Source organism: Caloenas nicobarica, chromosome 2 (genome assembly GCF_036013445.1).
Source record: "Caloenas nicobarica isolate bCalNic1 chromosome 2, bCalNic1.hap1, whole genome shotgun sequence".
NCBI lineage: Eukaryota > Metazoa > Chordata > Aves > Columbiformes > Columbidae > Caloenas > Caloenas nicobarica.
Genome location: NC_088246.1, coordinates 119,784,387 through 119,810,294, shown reverse-complemented (window position 1 = coordinate 119,810,294; position 25,908 = coordinate 119,784,387). Strand labels below are relative to the sequence as shown.

The 25,908-nt window shown below is 41.6% G+C and overlaps 1 protein-coding gene across 1 annotated transcript in view; it reads left to right on the top strand.

Moving 5' to 3' along the window:
* KLHL14 (kelch like family member 14) overlaps positions 1–24,860 on the top strand; it is a 61,490-nt gene extending 36,630 nt beyond the window's left edge. The window contains exons 3-8 of the mRNA XM_065629664.1: positions 9,978–10,067; positions 14,546–14,624; positions 20,853–21,043; positions 21,196–21,354; positions 24,079–24,236; positions 24,720–24,860. Of these exons, the coding sequence (XP_065485736.1) occupies positions 9,978–10,067; positions 14,546–14,624; positions 20,853–21,043; positions 21,196–21,354; positions 24,079–24,236; positions 24,720–24,860 (818 nt within the window). The remainder of the gene's footprint in view (positions 1–9,977; positions 10,068–14,545; positions 14,625–20,852; positions 21,044–21,195; positions 21,355–24,078; positions 24,237–24,719) is intronic.
* The last annotated feature ends 1,048 nt before the right edge of the window (positions 24,861–25,908 follow it).

Below are 25,908 nucleotides of genomic sequence, written 5' to 3'. Positions count from 1 at the left end.
GACGAGAAAGGGCAGAAATGTTTCTTGCAGTGGCAGCTTCTGCAGGTCTCTGGTGTTCGTGGGACTGAACCGTCAGCAAGATGGGTAGTTTGGAAGTGTCATGGTCAGCTGTTTAAGGACCTCACCACCATAAATAAAGAGGTGCCAGAGGAGATGTGCACTGCAGCCTCTCATAATAGCGGTCTGTAACTTCTGAGAGCCCCACATCTCCTCAGCATTTTCATAGACTTGGAGGTGAAACTGCCTTTTCAGGGTACACTGAGAAACAGTGCGTCATGTAGGCTGGCTTTGTAGACCTTCTGTACACATCTCTGCCTTTTGAATTCAGATGGTTGCTGGTGACAGAGGAGGCTCTATGCCTGGGGAGCCAAGTGGTGTAAACAGCACAAGTTTGCACCCAGATGTGCTGACAGCAGGGGAGTGTGAAGAGTGCAGGACTTGGGGCTCTGGATCGGTCTTTGCTGCTGTGTTCGCAGATTTTGCCATCTCTTCCTCCAGTCGCGGTCTCTTCTGCCACATTCCCTCCAACCTGACCCAACCCATCCCTGTCCACTTCAGTTTCATTCCCTCCTTGAATTCAGTCTCGACCAGAACCTGGTCCAAGGCATGGTTACTAGCACAGGGAGTCCTAGTTTCATTCGTGCAGATTGTGTTTCATTCCTCGCTTCCCTTCACCTAACTAATGGAAAAATGATACTTTCATGAAGAACACTGTCTGCAAAATTAACTTCTTCAACAAAAGATGCAGGCCAGTTGAGGATACTTAGTTTTGTATACTTTAAGTATTTGTGATTAGTCATAATTACTTTAATTTACTGTACACATCAAATCCTGCAGTCCTGATGTGGCTAGTGATTTAAATGAGCCCGACCTTTCATCCTGTTTGCCAGCAGTCCATGACCATGTACTAGTGTGTGATTTGTGAATTATTTGTGATTCTGTGTGAAGGTGGTTCAGACCATGAATTTTGACACTGCTTGATTAAAATAGCAGCTACTTGTGCTAGGATATTCAGCTCCATATTCAATTTTAAGAAACACAGTTTTGCGTCTGTTTCCTGGCTAGATGCTTTCTAAATCCACAGAAAGTCTTTGAGGAGACAGAACAAAATTTCTGGTATGAGTGCTCATATGGAGTGAATTTTTCTGGTCATTATGTTAAGCATCACAACACATTTTTCACAGCAGTTTTTCTGAAAATATTAAACTACTGTTATTATAGAAAGCAAAAGAAAATTAACATAAATTTAGTTCAAATCTATTAATGGATTTTTTTTCCAGATATACATTCCAGTTTCATCTTCTGTGTATAGATTTACAAAGTAAGCGATCTGTGCCAATTTTACAGAAGTCTGTGGTTTTGCTGCCCAGGTCAAATCCCCTTCTCTGAATTTGGAAATTGTCTGTGAGTCTGCCATTTCCCTTCCTTGGGAGCTGATCTGTGGGGAAAGGTCTAGGAGAACAACATTTCTGCCTGGTTGGAGAAACCAGTCTTTGATGTTACTTGACTTACGTGGATTGATTCCTGTGTTTCCTTCTGTATTTTTTTGCCCAGTGGTTACTGCATTCTACAGTGGGCTTTTATTGCCCGTCCTGAGAAAATAATATTATACATTGTATTTCTTTCTGTCCAATATGGAAAAGGTTTCGACAGTAAAACACTAATTTCCTGGTACTTGAGTGACTACATTGATGATGAGAACGTTAAGCTCTGGCAAGGTATCTCCAAGTGCCTTTTTTCTCAGGGTGCTGGTAGGGATGTGCAGAACTGAGGGAAAGGCTGGGATGCTCTCCTTGCTCAGACAGCAACATTCCCGCCTCTGTGCCAGGGTGTGGTGGGGCTGGTAGCTCCATGAGGACAGGCCTCAACATGTGTCCAAAGTCCATCCAGGAGACAAGGCCAAAGACAGGGCTGAAGATGTACCTACATGGGGCCCATCCTGGCCAGATCTGGGCGTCCAGGCCTGAGCTGAAATGGGGCTCATGCGCCCATGGGCAAGTGGTGTTGGGGGGCTAGTCAGGGTCATTGGGCCGTATTGGTGCCCTCAGCACCCTGACAGTGTGTTACCTGAGTGGCCTGTCCATTAAAGATGAACTCAGAACCTTCTTGTGGTCCCTGGCAGTGACACCTGAGCTTTAGTTAGGCAGCCTGGGTACATTAATGTAATACCACATGGACATTTGTGCTTCTACATGCTGTGCTTGCGGATACAGGAGGTTTGGCATGTTGGAAGTTTCAGACTTATCTTCAGGTACCTGTACAAGGTATATCTCTTCTGGGAAATAAAGGATTTTTTAAGCTTTTTTTCCTGGTAGTAAGCACTGGACAGGTCCTTCCACCCTCTTCTGCTTTATGTTTAGTGTTTTAGGTATGTGCTGGACTCTCTTGTAAACAAAACCTTTTGTTTGCAAATACTGAAGTATTTCAAAGGGAAAAGTAAAAAAATCTACAGCAGTGCAACTCTGAAGGTTTCAATTTATCTATTATGAGTGAACTAAAGTGTATCAAAAGTGCTGTTCTAATATGGTGAAATATGGGCACATCCCTCTTCCGTGTAGAATTTTCAGAATGGAATATCACATTTTAATTCTTCTGGAATGGCTTCAGGACGTAGTAGGAAGAAAAAACCCTTTGTTTCCTTTAAAAAATGTGTTGGTCGGGAGTGGAGATTAGTATAAGTGCTGAGACCAAGAGAGAAAATAGTGAAAGATTCAACTTCTGGGGCAGTGGGGGCCAAGTAAGATCTTGCTGCATGTGATGAATACTTTTAAAGACATGGGTCCCTGAGCAGGATCCTGCCAGGAAAATGCAAGGAGTGGTTGTGGTTGTCCTGAGCTTGGAAGGTTACCTTCAGGGGAGACTACAGAATGCATGCATCTCATGGTTGGGTAGAAATTGAGCCACAAATGGATTCAACTGGTCACAAACACCTGGGCACTGACGCACCACTCCTGGTTGGGGTCTTGTGTCCTGTGGCTCTCTTAAAAAAGGGAATGCGTGTCCTTGAGCTGCCATCTTGGAGGATCTGAAAGCCTCCAGTGGGACAAAATAGTATTTCTTTCTGAAGCTTTCTGGTAAATCTGTGGGTTTCTCCCATCAGGGACTATTCATCATTTTCTCCATGAGGAGATTTTGTTGTGCAAAATGTCACGCATGAACGTTTCATCATGCGACTGTTACGGTGTGACGAGATGTCATTTCCCAGTACTATATGTTGGGCTCTACTTTAGATACCATAAATCCAGGCCTGAGTAGGTACACAGCTTATTCCACTGGGGAGCAACCATCACTAAGGTAGCGTTGCATAACTCAGGGTGGTGGACAACAAGTGCCTCCTGATAAACCATCTGTGGGAATTGTTGGAGCATCTGAGTGGCCAGGGGCAGCCTTCAGCAGATTGACGGGTAGGCAGAGGATAATAAAGTGAGAGAAATTGTTGCTTTGAACCTTCCCACGGGATTGAGCATTACATTCGCCTGCTCTGCGTCATGCCAAGAAGTTGGGTGTATTCACTTACGTGTGCTTCTCAGATGCTGTATCTGCACGGGGTCATTTCTGTGGGGGAGGCAGCAGAGTGTGCATAGCTTTGCTATACATTGCACGGAGAGGATTGTGTCAGGATTTTGGTACAGGAATATCAGTTTTTAAGGTGAAAATGCAGTATTTTCCTCCTTTATTCAGATACTGTTGATCCAAGTAAGCAGCTTTGTTTTATTATTCAAATGAAATCCAAATGGGTGCGTGCAGCTTTGAAGATACATGGGTAAAATTTGTTCTTGCAAACAGGCAAATATATGTGTTGCTGAAAACCCAATAGAACATTCTGCCATAGGGTGAATTTCATCCATGGAAGCAGACAGGTCTGTACTGAGAACTTGCATCCAAGTAAATTTAAAACAGTTTATTTCAGGGCGGAGTCGACCATGCTAAGTTTGCCTGATCTGGTGCATCAGCATGAATTCAAGTGTCTTATTTCAGATGCTCACATATGAAAAATTTGGCCCATTAAAACAATTAAACTGAGAACCCCGCTGAAAAGGTCTGGCTGGCATTATTCCAGGGAATGTATCAAAAGAATAACTCCTGACATTTGAATGAAAATATTGGTATTTTCATTAATAAGAAATATCTTCGTAATGTGAAATAGCTTAATTAATATGAAATATCTTAATTATATGAAATACCATTCACTATGTTGTGAGTGATTCCAAGGACTTTCATCTGCTCAGATAACTCTTAGTGCTTATGTTGTCTTGACTTGAAGGTAGGTTTGGGGTGGCATTTTAGCTTTGCTTTCCTGCAGCCTCAGTTGATGTAGGGGCTGTGTCCTAGATGAACTCAGCTGCCCTGTGCCCATCCTACCCGTGATGGCTTGGATGGAGGTGCCACACAACTGGCACGGGGATGAAGAGGTGGTGAAGTTTCTAGCTGAGCTGATGAAGTTCTCTGCAGTGCTGCCGGACCAGAGCTTATACCAGTTCTTTGTTCTCAAAGGTGACTTTGAGGTGCAGTGCTTCATGCTGATCATCTTAGGATTTTCTGTTTATGGTGACTGCTGTTGGATTGTCCTAGGCTTTACCCGCTGACCAGAGCTCAGACACAAAATTGGCATTGTTGCGTTACTAGAAAAAATACTTCACATGTATTTACTTTAGTTTGAGGTGACAGGGTGCAGTTTGGCCATAACTATTTGCCATATACTGTTGATTATTCTCCTCTTCTAACTTTTTTTCGTTATCTTTTGAGCAGAAAATACCAGAGGTTTAAAACCCGATCTCTTTAAAGTCAATGGCAAAACTTGCACCATGTTCACCAAGGCTAGAATTTCATACTTATTGTGGTCAGTCTTTCCCCACAGTTATTAAATAACAAACAATTGAAGTGAGCAATTCACAGAGGAATCCTGGCATTTATTTATGTAACCTCCTTGGTGAGAAATAACAAGTAACATACAGTAATAAGTGTCTAGTCTTCCTGCAAATGATGTATGAACCAAAGAAAGGTGAACAGCGTCTGATATTCTGTTCTCAGCAAATAACGGGACCAGCTGTGGTCTGGCCAGCATTTTGGGGAGAGAGTTGGGAATGAAATGAATATTGTGTCTCTGCCATGAGCAGATCACAGTCTCCTGAAGTGAGTTTGCAGGTGCCTCCAGTACTGGAAAGAGACATCTTCTTACATTACTCTGCCCTCTGGAGAGACGTGAAAATAAGCATTTCTCAAGTATCAGTAGTTGCATGTTATGTAGCCAACAGGTTAGGCTGTTAATATTGCGGAAGGTCATTATTGACTCCGTATGTCCTCTGGTAATGACATCCTGGTTCTGGAAATACACTCTTCTCTTGCATCATCTGCACAGGTCATTAGAGATGATAAGCATGACTTCTGGGTGCATACTGAGTCTTGGAGGGGCTATGCTCAAGCTGTGCCATACCCAAGGAAGAGATTTCTTGGCTTTCTTCATAGTAGCTCCTGCATCCCAAGCAATTGAAGGGTTCAGGGCAGTGAAAAATCTGTGGATTATTATATTTTTTTTTAACTTTGGGTAGAAGAATCAAGTGCAGTTTCTGAAAGGAGCTTTTAGCACATCAGGGGAATGGCTATGGGCTGTATCACAGCTTTCAGATCTCCTGGGACCACAGCTCATCCTTCCTTCTGTCTTGAGAAATGTCATTCCTGTTCCCCCTTCTTCCCTGCTAGTTAGTGTTGAAGTGACAATAGACAGGGGAAGGTGGGTTGTAAGAAGGAAGAACTGATGACCCCTTGATTAACGTGTGGAAAACAACCAGATGCTGTTTCCTAAATGTGTAAATGTTGGCAGAAACTAAGCAATACAGGGTAAGACAAACAGCACACACTATTGTTTGTTAGGTGAGGTGTGTCATTGTCACCCCCATACAAAAGCTGGAGATGTCTTTAGAGCATCATTGCGTCTGACTGACCTCATAGGCTTCATGTTTGAGAATGTTTGGTTTCATGAGCATTTGGCTATAACCTGTAGGCTCTGCTTTTGAAAGTAGGTCCCAGAACATTATGTGGTACCTTTTATTAACTAAGGTTTGGCATATATGAGGATTTTTTGCCTGGGACAGCTATCCTGATGTGTAGAGTGCTACTGTGTCTTCCACCTGCGTCTGCATCTGGGGAACGTCCCCGAGTGTCACCTCCTGCACAATGTCACTGGTGTTTGTGTGGTAGAGTATTTCTTAGCAAACACCACAGCAGCCTTGGACTCCGCAGCCTTCCAGATCATTCTCAAGGATAAATCACCCATGTGGTTTTAACCGAGAAATCTCTGCATGTTACATATCTGTACCGGAGAAATTGCTTCCCACCTTACCGAGGGTCTGCTACCGATCTTAGGTAAATTACATGGGCAGGGGGCTGGTGGGGCTGTTGTCCCCTGTAGGGCTCCTCGGACTCCTTTGTGCTCTTGTTCCAGGAAAGCACAAGCTTGTTAACTATGGACCCCCAAAGCCTTGGAAGTGTGTGTGAGGGGCAGGGGTTCCAGGGGGTGGTTTCTGCCTGCTCCAACCAGCCTGTTTATATCTGTCTGCCTCCTATAATTCTCTGGCACCTATTGCCATGGTACCTAAGCACGTTTCTCAGATGACCATGGCTTTTTTTCTGTCTTCTCCTCTTTTTAATAGTCTTGTCTCTTTCCTTTTAAATTGGTCTTTAATAAAGTTGAGAATTCTTGCACAGGGTTTTATAAACATGTGTTATTAAATTTTAAATCTGTTTTGAAAGTGCCTCTATCCTACTCCCTCCTAGTAAAGTGACCTTTTTAAATGGAGGGAAGTGGGTTTAGATGACAGTCATGATAAATGCGGTCATGTTCACTCAATAAAATAAGGCCCAGTGCATTTGAGGATAAATCAGTGAAATGTACAGCCCCACCTGTCTGTCTCCATCATTCATTTCCACTGTCACTTTCACAGTGGCTGATGGATCACAGTTGCTGTAAAATTAGACAGCCTTTAATCTCATTTCATCCTGATTAGCTTCTCCTTACCCTTTCCCTCTAACTCACTGACTGACACGCTAAAAACTCACACCGGGCTGTGTTTGAGCATGGCGTACAAACTTCTCTTCAAATACCCTTTTTGCGGGGCAGGCAGGTGTTCCACTGGGTTGAAACCGAAAAATGAGAAGATGGGATTTTCATGTTATTAAAGCAAAACAGCAGACAAAGGCTCATATAAAATTAATGAAAGCAGCAGCTCGGCCAGACTGTGTGATGGACCAAATTCTTCCTGTTACACCCTGGCAAGCCCAGTGAGTTTGAGAAGGTTGTTTCTTCCAGAGGCTGAATTTAGCATACTCATTGCCATGTAATTTTGACTATGTCTGTGAAAAGTTATGTCTTGTATGGCTGTGTGTTCATAAAGAATTACGGTTTACAGCACAAGTTTTCTGGTGCTTTCAAGGGGTGTTTTACGGCAGTAAAAAAAATTGTTTCTTCCCATAGTTTTGATTTTTGTCTATAACTCATTATTCTGAGGGACCCTGAAAATGATTGGGAAGAAAGACTGAGGTGTTTATGATTTCATTATTTTAGTGACAAAACTCTCTCTCTCTTCGATGTCCACAATGTTCCTCCGTCCTTCCCGTTTTGTCCATCACCCTCCAACCCCACGGGCAGATTCATGAGACCAAGAACAGATTTTCCCCAAAGCTCTGTGAGAAATAAAGGTCATAGTAAAGGTCTGCAGTGTTTTATTGCAGTCACCTTTCCTTTTGAAGCCCAAATACTACCCTCCTTTCTAAGGCAAGCTTCCCTTTAGCTTTCCCGTGAGTTATGGGTGGTATTTTGGGTCATTTGGGCCCAATCCTGTATCAGTGGGAATGTTGCCATCAAGTTAAGTAGGAGCCAGGATTAAGCCCTTAGTTTTCAAGGTTTAATTATCATCATAAGTGCGGGAGTCTTGCTGCATAGTTTATATGCATGGGAACAGCAGAAAAGCTTAAAATATAATTTCTTCCTCTACTGGCCCTGTTTGTGTCAATATAGAGGATAAATAAATAAAACTGTTTGTAAAAATGAAAACATGTGAAAAACATGCATGTACAATTCCGATAAATGCCAGCTGTCTCCAGGCTGACCAAAGGAAGAGCCTGGTTGAGAGTACAACCAATGTCTTGGACCTGATTTTAAACCATAATAGAGCATTGGGTGAGGTAAGAATTGAAGCCTCTGTGGACTGATCCTTCTTGAGAGGAGGGGTCCCAAAAAATATCTAAAGAAGACAGCAAATTTCCCGTGGGAGACACAAATTCATTGCGTGGTACGAGCATCCACAAAATCAAGGAAAGTACCGTGTTTTTGAGGGAGATAATTTTAAAAGGGGAAAATATCTGAGATTAAAGAATGATATAAATATGATATGGGGGCTAGGAAGATAATAAAAATATTCTCGTTCTTTCATCCCACTGTAGGAATCTGTAGGTAGTATAAAATCTTATGCAGTGCCTAGTATAGGATTACTTGCCAGTTATAGAAAGTATAGTAGTAACAAATAACCTTAATTAATGAACTTTCAGTGTACCTGGCTGCCCAGTTTAAGAGCTGCTTCACTTACATGACTTGTAAGAGCACAGGCTATGAAAATTATATTCGACCTTTACTAGAAACTAAAAATATACCTTACTTATTCATCATTGCCTTGGCAAAAACTTCAGTAAGAAGCTTAAATGAGCCCACTTGATCTCTAAGAAAATGTGTCCTAAATAACAAAGCTATGCATATTTCTTATTATTATTATTTGCATATGCTATACTGCACAACTGCATTCTGAGAAAAATAAAAGATAATAAAACAAATGAAATGAGAGATATATCACCCAAAATAATCCAAGTGTGAGATAGGCTGCCTCTTTTTTTTTTTTTTTTTTTTTTTTTGGCATTGGCAAAAGAGCACAAAGTAAGAGCTGGCCCTGAGTCATATTGATTTCCCACTGCACTGGTTTCCTAAGTGCTCTGTTGATCCGTGTCAAGCAATAAGTTCCCTGCCTGTACATGCACATCACCTCCCCATTTGTCCTCACCTAGATTTAAGGTGCCCATATGATGAGCTGAACAAGGACATCATTTTTCCTACTGGTGTCACTGGGCCAAAACTACTTTATGTGGTATGATAACTAATGCTGTGTAAGTTTACACTTACCATATAATATCACAACAGTGCTGTATGGCACACCACAATAATATATGCATATTATATATATATATAAGCCTTTATTTTTTTGTCTTAGCATTTGCAGCGGAAAATAGAAATTTAAAAAAAATAGATTATTGTGACTGTAGTTGGTCCGTAGTAAACGCGATACCTCCAAAAAAAAGGGATATTGCAAACCTAATGCCACAGTTTTGATCTTTGTTAACAAAGGGCTTCCTGATTAGATGAATAGAAAATGTGTGATTGTGCTGCTAATGACATTGTACAGGAAATTAAGCGTATACATTTGGAAAAGGCATTAAATCAGCAGGACCTTAATTTAAAAACTTAAAACTGTATGGAAATGCAGCTTGTTCATTGCTGTGTAATAGAAAGCTACTGAACACACTGACTCTTCTTGTGGAAACATTGCCAGCAGAACAAAGCTGGGCTGAGGGTTGTTTTAATGTTGCCTAGCATATTTGGATTCCTAGCATCTGCTTATTTTCAGGGAAATATCAGGCAACTTCACTCCTTTTTACAAGTTGTTTTTAGGGCAGCATATATGGTGGCTGGGCAGGTGGGGGGGTCACTGAGGGACCAGAGTTCCAGCTTTTTTCCTCAATTATTTGTAAGATTGCATAATGTTAAGATTGCTAATAAGGGGCTTTGTCTGCTGCTAATTCAGTGGACATACATGCTTGGGGTGATGCATTCCCCTATTGTTTCATACAGATGTAATCCCAGTGCTGTATTTTGTACCTTTGGAAATACCTGATGGGATCAGTGTGCTGAGCTGACATTCTTGCTTTGCTTGCAGTTATGCCATATAACAGTGCCCATCACTGCGTCGTGGAAGTGGAAAACTTCTTGTTTGTGCTCGGAGGAGAAGACCAGTGGAACCCTAATGGTATGTACAGAATATTAAAAGGCAGAGGCAGCATCAGCCTTCCTCATCTGTCCATCAGGTCAGCTGATGTAGTCATTAGCAAGGGATTTTGAGGACCCTCAGCCTAATTGTTGAACCTAGTAAAGGCTACTTCTAGATATTGATGCAATAAATTTCTGTTACTTTAGCATTAGCATCTCCGTCATTCATCAGCTCCCACATCCCTTGAGAAATGCCACAGGCAGCAGAACAGACTCTTTCAAGTGCATGCACCAGGCAGCAGCTGTTAAGAATTTTAACCTTCATTTCCAGTCTCCTTCCAGTCATAATATAATAATGCAATTGCAGTAGATGAATGCTTCCTTTCTATTGTCAAACCAGATACTCGCAGCTAAAGTTGTTAATGTGTTAATTATCTAGATTCTGAGATTCTTAAACTGGTCCTTTTTTTAGTCTTGTGCAGGAGCTTCTTGTATAGATTATCTGCTGTTACCTTCTTTGATTTGATTACTTCATAAATTTACCGCAAAGAGAAATTAAACAATTTAACAGGCTTCTGAGCAAAGCAAAAGGAGAATACCATGCCTTGCAAAATTCACAAAATTGTCAAGACATTGTTAAAAAGCTCGCACACGAAGAAAGAGTTGTAGTTGTAGCAGTCTGTGTAACAGAGATAATTATGACTGAGAAACCATAAAACAGCTTGCAGGTACACATTTTTACTTTAAAACACCAGAGGATCCAGCTGAAATTACATATACTGCATATATTTTATTGTGAATGCCCCATTTCAGCATCTGCACTAAACCAAATTATAGAAAATTGTTACATCTGTTCACTTCCTAAAACCTGAGACAAACAAGCCAGTCCACCCTATAAGCATATTTCCGCTGTAGTTAAAAATATCACTAAATGTCTTGGGAGAAGAGCCCTTCACTTCTATTGTTGGATCTCCTTTATATTGAACAGGAGATAGCATGGTATCATTAACGACAATTATTATTAGGAGCATCAGCCACATCCGACAGCTGAAGGCCCCTGTTGTGCTTGGTGGTAGGCATATGGATAATAAGAGGCAGACCTTGTTCCAGACAGTTTATAATTAAATAGCTATGTCACATGAAGGAAGAAAGAAAAGTATAATTACTCACAATTTAAGGATGTGGACACAGAATCGCAAGATGATGGAGAGATGTAAGAACAGGTGCATATCCCGCATCTGAGACAGGAGTCGAGCACAAGTGTGAGATGGATAGTACCTTAGGTCTGAGGTCACGTACATCAACTTCTGAGCTGAAGACATTACCATCGGACATCTAACAGCTTCCTTGTTCTATGAATACCAGAGCTGTGATTTGTCTACAGAGAAGACAGGAATAAAAGAGGTAGGAGCATTGCTGATACTGATCTCTTTACAAATTTGCCCAAAGAGAAGTGGATCTTACTTGTCACAAAAAGGGAACTTGAAAATCATAACCTGCATCCTGTGCTATTACCGGGCTAGTTCTTTCTTGAAACTGATTTGGTCTAAATGTGCAGCTACATGGGAACTGCTCTCACATACCCACTTGAATTTAAGTAAAGGCCCTCGTCTGCTATCCTCATAGTACCAAAGGGGCTTCCTATGGACCTAGCTGGAACTCGCTTGCCCAGCGCATTACAGGGCTTTTGATTTGAATGATAATGTGCCAGGTGTTTTTCCAGTGGACAGAATTATCTTTGAGATGAGGGCAATGAAAGGAGCACCATGCGTTTCTTCAGCCATCAGACCTGCAGGTTCTTGAGAAGCTAGGTGGACACTGAGGAGTGCCCACGTACCCTCCGTACTGCTCCTGTGTCTTCCCGATCATCTAGAGAGCACGGGATACATTTTTTCTCTCTTTTACATCCTCCTATGGCTATGCTTTTCCAGTCACAAGAGATCCTCGCACGAGTAAATGCTGATGAGAACAGGCTGCAGAACACAGACATGGATTAAAACCAACCTTCATAACTGTCAGACCCCTTCACCTTTTGGCATGGCTGCAGAGACCTTCCTGTAGAGAGCAGCAGCATCTGCCTCTTTTTGTCCCGTCGTCCTGATGTGCTAATCCTGATTTCTGATCACTTGTTATAGTTTCTACATTCTGGCAGGTGCCTAATGTGGGTGAACCTCCCCACTGGTGAGCAAGACAAAATAATAGATACAATTGTCTTGCAAACTGAATTCCAGTCGCACTGGTTACACCAGGAAGCTTAAGTAGGTCATTGAGTCCTTTTCCTGCCTTCACAGGCATCATATAGTCCCATTTTGTACATTTTCTAAGCACCTTTCAAAAAGCAGTTGGATTTTTAGCCCCTACTACTCCTGTTGGAAAGCTGTTACAGAATCCAATTGCTTTAAATGACTAGGAGCCTTATTCTAATTTCCAGTAAAATGTGTTCTTTGACTGTTTGAATCACCTTGTTCTCATGCCAAAGTTGTCCTTTAGCTTAATAGTTTTTCCCCTCCTGGAGATTTGTTCCTGTGATGTATTACAGACGGCACTCCTATCCCCTTTCAGCTTTTGTTTTCCATGGAACAACAAGCCAAGTTCTTTGCCTCCTGCCATAAGATAAACTTTCTGTTCCTCCTGCCACCATAGTGGCTCTTCTTTGAGACTGTTCTAGTCTGACTTCATCTCCCTTCCTGTGAAGTGACGAGATTGTATCTTATATTCCCACTCTAGGGTCACTAAACCATCTCTCTCTACCCTATGCTATACAATCTTCTATGTATGTGATATTTGTAGTGAATATGTGTGTGACACATGTTGTGTTAGGAGGCCAAGGTCCCCAAATCAGATGTTTCTATAACGTAGTTAAAAAGCTGCTATATAACCAGTGACCACTGAAGTCCCCAGTAACTCTGAAAGATGTAGTGAATACAGCAGCATTAAAATTTCCTACTAGAAGTCCAAACTTATGATCAAGACTTACATTGGTTTGAAATTCTGCTTTTTGTATCAGAAATAGAATAATATCCTGAACAGTGGTGGTCAGATGCCTACTGTTACTACTTTCACTGTTTATTCAATCTATAGCTGTCAATGCTTCTTTTACTAAATTGTCTGCATAGGCTAAAGTAATTCAGATAGGGACCAAGAGCAAAGCCTCGCTTTACTAAACACAGTGGCAAAATGACCAGTTGCCCTTAGCATACGGGGATATCATCCTGTGTCTTGGGATGCATTTGAGTGGTGCTCAGCATAAAGACCTTTGGTCCTTACTAGGCATCGCACTGGATTTGAAGGGGAATGTTGCATTACTCATCAATCTTCTGTTTTACCCTCCTCATATGGAACATGCTTATGACATAGCAAGGGAACGAGTTTCCTTCCAGACGGAGTGGCCAACCTGGTTTCTTTCTCGTGTTTCCTTGTAGAACATGATCTTAAATTATTACGAATACAAATTCTAGCTGTGTTGTTATTCTTCTCTACAATCTTGATGGTCTGTTTACACATGCTGAAGTGTGGAAAGAAACACAAAAGCGAGCCAATCCTGCAGAGGCTTTTCCGATGCAAAAATATTTGCCTTGTAGAATACCCAGTGACCATTTATAGAACTGTGACATACACAGTTGGGTTATTCTGCTGGCTTGTGAAGCCTCTAATTCAATTTTTTAGTCACACATACATAAACAAAGGTTTCTGTTTCCGAGATCCTCATCTGTTGAAGTCTCAGGTGTTGCAGGAAATTGCCATACACTCTTCTTGCTTCAATTTTCTTGCTTTGATGTCAATCTGCATGTAAAATAAGGTGAAATCTTAATATTGTGAAGACATGAATACAGTTCTTGGGCTTGACAGCAGGGATAAGCTAGTTAGCTGGTGTATGTTGCTCATGTTTCTTATTTTAGGTAACACACTTGGAATAAATCTAAGAGTGTATTCCCCCTTCGATGCACATGTGTAATTCCTTCTAACTTAACACTAAAAGTACATGGTAGAATAAACCATTTAGTGCAAACACTGCGTACCCCATGCTGATGGCTTATGCAGCTCCTAGTTATTTGCACAAGGTTTTTTTGCCATGTTCCACACAGAGATGATGTGAGGAGAAAGAAAAGCACATGTTCTCCCTTTGGTTCTTTTACCTGGCACAAAATACTCTAGTCATAAAAATACTGTGGGGATGCCCTCTTTTGGGCAGTAATTTTGTTTAGTGCTGTGATTTATTATGGCTGTGAAAGTACCACAGCATCTATAAGTAAATTTAAATACACATTTTCAAGATCTTATTACAGAGAGCAAGAATAATCTCTATCTGCTTCTACTGCTAGCAATTGCTAATTCAAACCTTGCAGTGCCCCATTTGTTGAATTATTACTGTACACATAGTGTAATCATACATTGTTGTAAAAGGGGGAACCCTTCATAAAAGCTGTCAACTTGTAAAGTATATGTAATATATATGAAAATCATGATGTTAAATACATGAAACAAACAGCTGAGTGTCAAAATAATCTATCTTTACAGGGAAACACAGTACAAACTTTGTTAGCCGATACGATCCCAGGTTTAACAGCTGGATACAACTTCCACCCATGCAAGAGAGGTAAAAACCTGCTGTGTGTTTTTCAATATATGTTTTATCATCCTAGGAGCAGCTGAAGTTTGGCTTAGTTCTGGGAGTAAGGAGGCATACAGAAGCATTGAAAATACTGAGATAAAGCTGCAGTGTGCAGTTGCATCCCATTTGTCTCCCAATTTTTTTAAACTTCCCAAATTCAAAACTCCAAATGCCAAATCCTGCAGTGCTAACTCATGCAAAATAACCGTGGACTTTGTGCAATTACTGGTTGCCTGAGTACGGTCTGAAGGATTTTTCTGAAGTCTCCATAGTGTCCTGTCATATCCCCTGACTGAAGTGTCATGATGAGTTTGCAGTAAACAAGCAGTAATTACAGTCAGATATCTTACAGGGAACTGAAACCTTCACATGTTGCCTCCATCCTGTCTCACCATGCCAGCCATGAAAAGTTCTCAACATGACTCACCTTGTCAGAGGACTCTTAATCCTAGGTGGTCTTTGAGTGAGGTTTCTGTCAGTCAATGCATACTAGAGGAGCACACATTTTAATCTTACTGTATACCGAAGTGCAGAGGTGCATGTGGACTTGCACAATGACCCGTAAAGATGGTGTAAACTTAACTCTGGAGCCCAAGTCCTACCCTGGCAGGAAAAAAGTGCCCCAAATCTGAACTGAATTATGCATGTTTCATAAGGAAAATCTCAAAGGCGTATGATCCAAAGTTAAAATGTTTCATGAAAGAGCATTCAATGTCCATCTTTCAGTTCGACACCCATCTTCTCATTGATCCAATGTACAAGAGATCTCAGAAGGTCTTCCCAAGACACCTTCCTCATTCCCTGTGCTGTCAGCGTTACAGATATTTTTCTGCTGGCTGCCCCAGTGCTCAGGTGTCTGGCAGTCATATACTGAACTCAGTGCAACTTTGCAATTCAAGGTGTGTATTATGAAATGCATGGAAATATGGCTGTCTTTTCAGATTTCCAGAGGTAAAATGTCAGTCTGCAGGGTTTTTGAAGGGCTTTTGTCCAGTTTGATTGACCTGAGTCCATGTGCAGGCCCATGTGTAATGCCTGTCACCCAAAAATACTGCATTGTACCACTGCATGAAAAAGCACAAGTGGAACGGATCTGAGGAGGTTCCCTGTTGGAGCTGAGCAAACCGATAAAATTAGCAATATAAATAGAGATAAAAAGAGGTTCACAATTCATCATAGTCTCTGGCTTCTCCCTTCCTCCCTCCTGCCAGCACTGCGGGGCGACCCCACGGCTGGGTCATTTACCTTAAAACAAAGGGATGCCTTTCCCTTTGGTTGAGCTCCCTGGACTGAGTCACCGCCAGCCCAGGTGTTGGCACGGGGGAGAGAGGAGCTGTGCCTGAGATTGAGCATCGCCATGCAGGTCATCCTCAGTGAACCAGGAGGCTGACTAGCGGTTGTACGGAGCCTGAAGCTCTTCTTTGGAGCCTAATCTGTGTCCTAATTAGGCCCTCTGGGTATCTGCAAGCAAAACTCTTGACGGGCACGTGTGACTGGCTGAACGGTTGGGTTTATTTGGCTGACAAACCTCAGAAGGCAGAAGTAGGTAGTTGAGGGCTGGAGAAAGCAGACCATAGGAGTTTTTTCCACCTCCAAAGTGTCCAGTTGTGTTTCACTAGAAAATGAGTTTATAATCACAGGTGCTGAATATGACTTGCCTTGTGGTCTGGTGGAAGCTGCCGCCTTCAGCCAAGAGTCAGAAACTCTGCTGGACATTGTGATGGTTTAGCAACTACCTGGTAATAAACCGCAATGCATTAGCATCCCAGCTCCTTGCAGCGTTATTTAAAATGCAATTTAAATAACTCATACATCATTCCTTCTGCAAGGGGCTTTACTATGACAATGTTAATTGTCACCTCTTTTGTTCAGGATACATAACTCACAGGCTTGCCCATTATTTTTCTCTAAAGGCTCCTAAGTATTTGGGCTATTGTTGGAAAACAGGAATTTTCCAATGTTTTTAATGGTTTATTTACTCATCCTTCATGACTTCCTCAGAGTTGTTGCAGCCTTTAGAGGTATGGTCTGGCCCAGTTTTTAGAAGATCATACAAACAAGAAAGAGCTTTTATGCAGTCTCCTTTCACAGCTCCTTTAGTCAGATAAAGTTCCCATTAAAGTCAACATGCTATTTTTTCCCCCTAGGAGTACAGGGTCATGCCCTGTCTCTGCTGGCATAATGCAGGCATCATTGACAAGACAGACTATTTAATGAGTTTTTCTGAGTCATTATGGTCCATCAAGTCAAAACCTGCATAGGAATTTTAGTCTGAAAATAATTGGCTGGATAGACTATAATAGCTCCTTTGAAATGGCTGCCAGGTAAATGTGGGTCTCATTCACAGACAGTATATTCTAAAGTTGAAAATCTGTATGAAATATTTGATGAGTAAACTTTTATCTCATATGCTAAAATCCATATCTGATTGATTTTACTGTATGAGCTATAAAGAAAAGTCTAATCCCATTACGGACTCAGAGCCATCAGTGCATTTTTTCTTTAAAGCCAAGTTTGGTTTATTTTCATTTGAAGAACATCTCAAAAACACATGCTTTCGAAAAGTATGTACTATTTTCAGGTGTGCGTTGTTTAGAGAAGCAGCAAATGACTCCTCGGCTTTTGAAATACACATCTGCCTGACAATACAATAACAATGGGATGCTTTTTGGAGCGCAGTTCTGTTAGACTAGATCTGGCAAAGGAGTGGGTTTTGCAGTGGACATATCTGAATTTGTGGAATGAGCTGGACACCTCAGTCGGAGTACTGTTGCACCTTGCCAGCTCAGCCCAGAGCTGGATGAGGTGTGTAGAATATAATAACACTTAAAACATCTTTTTTCTTACATCCTGAATGGAAAGATTTTGCTTAAAGACCAGCAAAAAATAAGGCATTTTACCAGGGCCTGAAGGAGCACAGGTGGAAGTGAGCAGGTGAGGCTGAGTGAATGGAGAAAAGAAGCCACAGAGGAAGAGATGAAACAATATCACATTTTATTTTAGTCTTTGACTTTAATAATAGTAGTGTTAACCCTTATTAATGTGACTTTATTTTTTAAAAAGCAAAGCATTCACTCTAACAGTGACTCTGAAATCAGGTCCAGATAGTGCAATGATCAGCAATACCATTGGTAGGTTTAAACCTCCAACTGTCAGTTGTATTTCTTGTTTCAGGGCATAAATTCATCATCTGTGGAAATCAGAAATTCTTCCATTTTATGTGTGTGTACTTATGAGTAGTTAGTTGGGTTGATTATTGAGTGAAGTAGCGTGAAGGGAAAGCATTTCAGAGACCAGTGAACGTCAAGTACTTGCAGTCCTGAAGAAAACCACAAAATAACTGTCATCCTTTCCATATTCAGATCCTGAGGTGGATTCCATTTATCTCATTAGAATAGATAGTCTCTTCCCAGTTTTGTGAGAAAAGCTGTCGTGCAAAGATTGCTGTATTATATTTTAATCTGAATCATATTTTACAGCGGTTTTAAGAGTCATCACTTAACAACATGCCCCTTGCACACTGTATCATTGAAAAGTAAAAAACCAAAAAGCTTAAAATATATGTGACAGGAGCAACTGAGTGAATATTCACATCCAAGCAGAAGAGTGAAGCATGCTGACACTCTCATTTTTGCTCCTTATAGTGACACTGTGTGGATGAAACCAGGAGTACATGCACAGAATAACGTCAATGAAATCCTAGTTGAAATAGTAAAGCCTGCAAGTTGTACCTACCTCTGTTTTTTAAACCTGAACTGAAAAAAACACACTGAGACCAGTTTGTTAATGGGTTTGTCAGTGATGCTCAAGGACAGATGAGTGGACATGTGAGCACCCCCAGTATCGATGCCAGGCATCCTACTGATTTGTGCCTTGCGGCTGGTGGACACAGAAGGGTCAGAGAACGTGTGCCTGTCCATGCAGGCTCTCTGATGTTTCATAAGATGTGACCTCTGCAGCTTTTCCGATTTTTGGCGCCACTATGGGCTGTCTTCCTTCTGGCCTGTCACATACTCTCAGGAAGCGTATAGACACTTGATTGCTTCTAACACCTACACCCTCTGTCAAATTAGAGTGAAATCAGCCAGACGGTTGTTGTTGAGGAGACAACACGCAGGCAGACATGGATACACATACAGCGTGATCAAATAAGCTTTGTTTCCATAGAAAATCAGGCTAAAAACATAGATGCACAATTTGCTGCCCAATCATGCAGAGCAATAAATGCCATCAGCTTCTATCTGCCCATTGACAGATAAAGTAAATGATCTTATTTAATTCGTCAGCTGAGCTGAAGGCACTTAGCAGCATTCCTGTCCTGTTTGCATCGTTTCTTTTGGTAGCCCTACCCCTGTGCCAGTGTTGCTGCTCAACGAGGCGTGCTGTCCTGCACCATCCAAGTTGTCCATGTGCAGGCAAGGTGAAGGCCGAGAGGTAGGCAGGAGGTGCTCAGTGACACAGCTCCTCTCCAGCCGGGTCAGGGGTCCTGTCAGGCATGCACCAAATCCAAAACGTAAGGCCAGAAACAGGCAGCATTGCGTCAGGTCTGCTCCCCAAGCGCCCAGCCAGCCCTGCCGTTTCCATGGCTGTTGTCTTCATGTCTGCCTGACCTCTCCTCCAACTTACAAACCAACAGCCAATCTCAGCCACGTTTAACAAAGAGGAAATTTCTCCAAAATGTTAAAGCATACTACAGATTTGGTGAAAATAGGCAGCTGGGTAAAGGGCAGAGATCTTATTTGTTCCTTCACTGAAGGAAATGCTCCTGAATGTGTACCTGGCGAGGTGGCAGGTTGGAGACATCGCACAGCAGGCTTTGCTAGCTCACCTGTCACAGGGTGACTATAGGGAAGCCTGGGCAAGAGTTGGGACATACCAGAGCTGTTCACTGCAGGGTGTTGTGTTCTGTACTTGGACCGCCACTCATCCCGAATGCCTTGCAGCGCTCTGCAGGATCAAGCCCTTGATGGTGCAGGTGACCGTCGAGCCCCCAGGATTTACTGTGCAATTGAGGAGCACAACATGCAGCTGCTCCCAGGTTCAGATTCGGGTCCCTGGCCAGGAACTGGAGCACATTGTGTCAGCCACGGAGGGGGTTTGGCAAGCTGCAGCCACGCTCCAGCGTGCCAGCTTTGCAGGAGCTATCAGAGGTAGACTTTGCTGTGCCTCACCTGCCTGCTCATCTCTGGGCTCGCGTACCGCTCCAGTTTCACCCAGGAGAAAATTTGAGGTTTGGGACTGACAATTCTTCTCATTCAACATTTTGCACAGGTCTTCATCCTAGCCTAGCTGTGCTGTTCTGCAATTTTCTTTCTCATATCCCTGCAGCTTAAAATGAAAGGCCTCTACCCCAGCCAACCTTCCTGCTGCTGAATAATCTGGGGAGCTTTCCCTGCAAGTGGATTACACCAAACAGGGTCTCTCAAAACCATCTACCTTCACTTCAGCAACAGACACTTACCATTAATTTTGGAGGTACAAAGAAGATGAACCAATATATGCTTAGCAGTCCTGACCAGAAAAAAAAATTTCCTGGATACCTGAGTTGCATGTGAAAGCAAACAGGTGGCTAAAACTTTTCTCAGAGTTAGTTGGATGGAGACAGACCTCTTTTGAGTTAAAGGGTGGAAATACAATATTGTGCCTAGCACAAGGGAAGTTGTTCTATTTGCAGTACTGCAGAAAGAAGAAAAAAATGATAATTGAAGAAAAATTTTGATGATGTGGTTCTCTTAGTAAATTGGGAACAATGACCCTTGAAGGACCATAACGAAAGTGAATGTCAAGATAATTTATTATTGTTACATTATCTACCTCATTTTTCACTTTGTCTTACTGAGTTGTTATATCCCTTACAAGGTAATGCCCCAAACATTAATGAGCACCTTTTTATCTTTCACGGGTGTGAAAAAGCAACAAACAGCTTTGAGAAAGGGTATTTTCTTCCAGAATTATGTGTGCTTAATTATTTTGACACCAAAAAACTAAGTATTCGTCTGATGTGGAGCAAGCATTAGATCAGCAAAGCAGCCACGGTCTCTAGGATAGCTGTGAGTGAGCATGTGAGGCTCCTGGTTACTTCTCTCTGAAGCAGCATTTGAAGGAGCCACTATCTTAGTTCAGGGAGTCAGCTGCAGAGGGAAGAAACATGGTTGATGTGGCTAATTGGTTTGTTGTTGGCTTCTTTTTGTTTCGTTTTGCCCTGTCCTTCAGGAGAGCCAGTTTCTATGCCTGTCGCCTTGACAAGAACTTGTATGTAATTGGTGGAAGAAATGAAACTGGCTACTTGTCCAGTGTGGAGTGCTACAATCTGGAGACAAACGAGTGGCGTTACGTGTCATCCTTACCGCAACCTTTGGCAGCCCATGCAGGGGCCGTTCACAATGGCAAGATTTATATTTCAGGCCAGTATCTTTTATAATTCCTGCTGTATAACAAAAAACCAACCCAAAGCAACAACCATGAAAACCCAGAACTCAAAATCATGGAGCTGAATTCCTGCTGCAGCACAATGTCTCCATTTACATTAATTAACAGAAGTATCTTTACTTTGCAGGAGGTGTTCATAATGGAGAATATGTCCCCTGGCTGTACTGCTATGACCCTGTGATGGACGTTTGGGCCCGAAAACAGGACATGAACACAAAGCGAGCAATCCACACTTTGGCTGTAATGAATGATCGCCTGTATGCAATTGGAGGAAACCATTTGAAAGGTCACATTTTCAATAGTGAAAAAGCATTTCAGTGTTCCCCATCTCCTGATAAAGAATATTTTTGTTAGACAGTCATTGTTAAATACATTATAAACCAGGCAACACAATTTAACAGGACACTTGAGCCAGCAATTTTAAAAACATTTTATGCAAATTATTTTAAAATTATAACAGTACATTAAATACATGAGTAATGAATGCTTTAGATAATAAAAATGGGAGCTTCCATTACTCAAAGGCATGGACAATTTGTCATTACGAAGAATTCAATGAAACAAACAGATTATTCTTTGACCCGAAAGTACCAGCAATATTTTCCTCTGTAAATCATTTTCTAAAATTTGCAGTTAGAGAGAGCTTTATTCAGAGCAACAAACAAATACAAGCTCCTGATTTAATGAAGAAAAAAACAAAACAAATCTTCAGCCATTAACTATTAGGAATAGGCTCTTTAGATTCCTTTTTAGTATTAAATATAGCTTGTTAATTAGAATTCTTTTTAGAGGTCTTGTTTTCATCTTATGAAAAGGTCTCATATTAAAATAACTACTATTTAGGCATCTGGTAATTTTATCTTAATACCTACATACTGTTGCTCTTACTGCTAAAGAGATTCTGCTTAATCCAGCCACTTAGGCAAAAAGCACAGCTCCTGCTCCTTTGTCCCCTGACAATATTTGACAGTTTTTATTCCCTTTTTTTCCTTTCTCCTTTCATGCTTTAACAAAAAAAAACCACAACAACAACAACAACAAAAAACCCAACCAGAAAAAAAAACCCCTTCACAACAAAAGAGAAAATTGTAATGCCAAAGAAAAACTGATGTTAACTGCCAGTAACACCGGCCCATGTGCCTGGTTGACTCTGGTACCCAAGTCCCTGTGAGGCTCTAACACCGTGTGCTCTTTTTGGAGATCTGAACGGCTGTCAAGCATAGAGGGGACAAAGTCGCAGATGTAAATTTTCCCTGGTAAATAGTAGTGATGCATAAACCCCTGCAGCCAGGTGCAGGGCTGCTGTACCTCCACGTCCCACCCCCAGCTGTGATGGGTGCTCCTGGACTGGACCTTATGGGCTCCAGAAAATTTTGTAGAGGATGCAGAGCTCCATAGTGTGGGCTTTTCCACCCACTAAAGGGAAAGTTAACATGTCACAGCCCTCCTACAGCTAAAGCAGGTGCTTTGGTTTATGTAGGCTTGAGTTGTTTCCATCCTGCCTTTTTTCTTCACCCAGTTTCACCTACCACCCTCTGGGAAAGAAGGAACTTCTAATAAAAATTGCATTTTTGCCTCTGCAACTGCTGCCCTAGGTGCCTTTGTTAGGTATGAAGTGCTCACTGTTGTGAGAGGTACTTAGCATCCATGTTTCTGGAAAGCTGTCTGCTGTCGGGAAGAAGGGCTTTTTGCAAAAATGGTTTCTTCTGCACAGTGAAACAAAAGGAAGAACTGCAAGGAAAGGGAGGAGTGGGGGAACTGAAGTATGGGTGAAACGCTACAAATTCTCCAAATGGGTGGGAATAGCCAGTCTCCACAGCAAAACCCTTCCTTGTGAAGCTGGATCTGTGTCAGCAGCGCATTTACTGCACCACAGCAGGTCATGAGCATGCTGCAGTTTATTATGGAGCTTTTGACAGACTCTGGGTGCACTGCGGTGGCCTTTCTGTGGCCCCTTGCAATCTTTACGGTGAAGAAAAATTATTTTATCACAGCTATTCATTCCTGACATAAATAATACTCATACAAGCAGCATCATTGTGAAGTACTGAGGTCATCAAATGCCCTTTTCCAGAAAATCTAACTTCTCTTTTCTATCATACTTTGATGGAGAAGACAACAGTGTCAAGTAAAGCATCCCAGCATATTAAGAAAGCCATAATTTTACTGCGGTGCTCTGATAAAGAAGGTAGTAGGAGATAGTGAAATGTCTACATATTGGAGCAGGAACCAGGACTCCTGTGTTTTATGTCCATGTTTGTCAAACATCACAGCTTGAGAGTCTTGATCTGAGACCCATCTGCCCTTTGGGGACTACATGGAGCCTTTGTCGATCTGTCAGAGAAGAATGGGGCCATCTTTTTTTTTTTTTTTGGTTACATTTTCTGTCACCTTAAAGACTTTGTCACATGACAGCTACTCGATTAGGGTACACCTTAAATCAGCGTGAAAACTGAAGCTAGTCCGTAGCATCACATCCTTTGTGCTAAGCACCTTGTCCCTCTGGAACCAAGTGGCATCATCAGTTGTCTAAGGTTTACCTTGACTTGTTAGGCACTGATTTCTAAGCAAGATTTAATCTGTCGACTTTTGAATAGATTAGATCTGCTGACCTTTGAGAAAGACTGACAGGAGCCTTTTTGAACCTGTTCAAACTCGCATTAGCACTGAGCGATGAGGAGGAATACTGTTTTAATCTGCTTGCATTGTTGATAGGTTTTTATTGAGTGTTACTTTCTGATTTGTTCAGGTTTTATATGTATTTGTGATTTGTAGAAGACCGTAGAACTGATGATAAAAGCTTTCAGTTTTTGAGCTGAAATAATGAGACATTAATGTTACAGAAGATGGCTTAAATGTATATGGTAATATTTTCTAGAAGAAAGTTGAGCAGTAGTGTTATAATTGCAATAATATATTTGTAACTGTAATTTCAGAAATTTAACTGTAAAACAAATTGTAAAACAGTATGTCAGAACACACGTTCTCTGTTCTCAATGCTCTCATCTAGGTTTCTCCCATCTCGATGTAATGCTTGTGGAATGCTACGATCCAAAAGGCGACCAGTGGAATATCCTCCAGACTCCAATTCTGGAGGGTCGCAGTGGCCCTGGCTGCGCAGTCCTTGACGACAGTATTTACCTTGTAGGAGGCTACAGCTGGAGTATGGTGTGTACCTGCTTTCTACAGTGACCCTTCCACTCCTTTCAAGCTCTTGCAGCCAGTCTGTATGTCGCTCAGATGGGATGGAGGGGAGACAAGGGATGAAGTAGCTGTAGGGGCAGGTTTTGTTTTGGTTTTCAGCACATGGAGAGCATGGAGTATTTTTTCACCTTTGTGTGTTTCTATTTAGATGAGTTATTACGAGATTGTATTCGCTGACATGGAGTAATATAAAAATCAGAGGTAACTTGGCAAAAGTGACTTATGGGACTGTATGCCTATAGATCTGCTTACAAAGAACTTGTGGAGGAGCCTGATTTGCAAAGGCTGGGTGCTCAACCCATATGAAAACCAAGCCTCTTGGAAAGCTCTTAAATTAGGGCCCAAAACCACAAGTCACTTTCGAAAGTGGCTTTTCATCTTTAAAGGTGATGTGTAAGTTGGATTTAATGTAGACCACATTTAATATGACTTTTTGTTCTGTTACAGGGAGCCTACAAATCTTCCACCATTTGCTATAGTCCTGAGAAAGGGACTTGGACAGAACTAGAAGGAGATGTTGCTGAGCCACTTGCAGGACCTGCTTGTTCAACTGTCATATTGCCAGCCTGCGTACCATACAACAAATGATAGTCAAGGAGCGCTGACACGAACACTGATTGCATTTGGGAAAATAATGACGGGTGACATAAATATTTTATTAGAACAGGATTCCTGTTAAAACAAAAGCTACCATAATTGACCCCTTATTCCATATTTATGCTTTAGGAGCAAACTAAAAGAAAACAAAACCCAAGTATTGTCCCATCTCAGATAGATGCCGGTGTCTTATGAAGCAAGTGGCTAAAACACACCGAACATTACATGCTGACAGACTGCCATTTCAGACTGATTTTAACTTTTTTCCTGCTGCAGAGATGTTCCTTACGTCAAATCTAACTTTACAAAAAAATGAAGGCTAAATTTTCAAATACAGCCTGAAGAGACAAGATCAGTATTGTGCATTGTATCTACCTGCATGTGATCTGTGTTGAAGTCATGGGGATGTCGTTTTCATGAATGCTTCAGAATTCAGATAGTGAAAAGCTCGCACTGCATTGCAGAATTATCTCCTCCTCTGTAATCCTAACCTACAGCTACTTCACATGCTCTGCAAGCAACACAGCATCAGAAGATTATAAAAGGTAAAGAAATATCATTCAGGTTTTGCACAGCTTGGCATCTAAAATGCTCTGCCTTCAAAGTCCCCATGTGTAAGTGCAGCAGAAAGCAGACTACAATGAACGCCATGCTTTACAGAGCACTTCTTGTAATAGCAGCTTAGGGATTAGGATCAAATTCTTCTAATCAGACTTGTGTAAAGTCAGAGTAATTTCACTGAAATCACATGGAATGACTGTTTTTACATCGGTATAACAGAAATTTGGTCCTACACCTGAAATTCTGGGTTCATAGAGTAAGTTATTGCTATGGCCACTTAAAAAAGCACAGGAACCCTTACTTATTTTTCACTAACCTGGTAGATAGGAGCATCCGTGCTAGTTGCTTCCAAAGACAAGAAGACTGCATTTAACTTTAATGTATTACTTTGGACTCTGAAATGATTATGCACAATTTTGGAGAGACGCTGGTAAGTCGTTAAAATAGTCCTGTGTGGTTCATCTTCAAAGGTACTCTG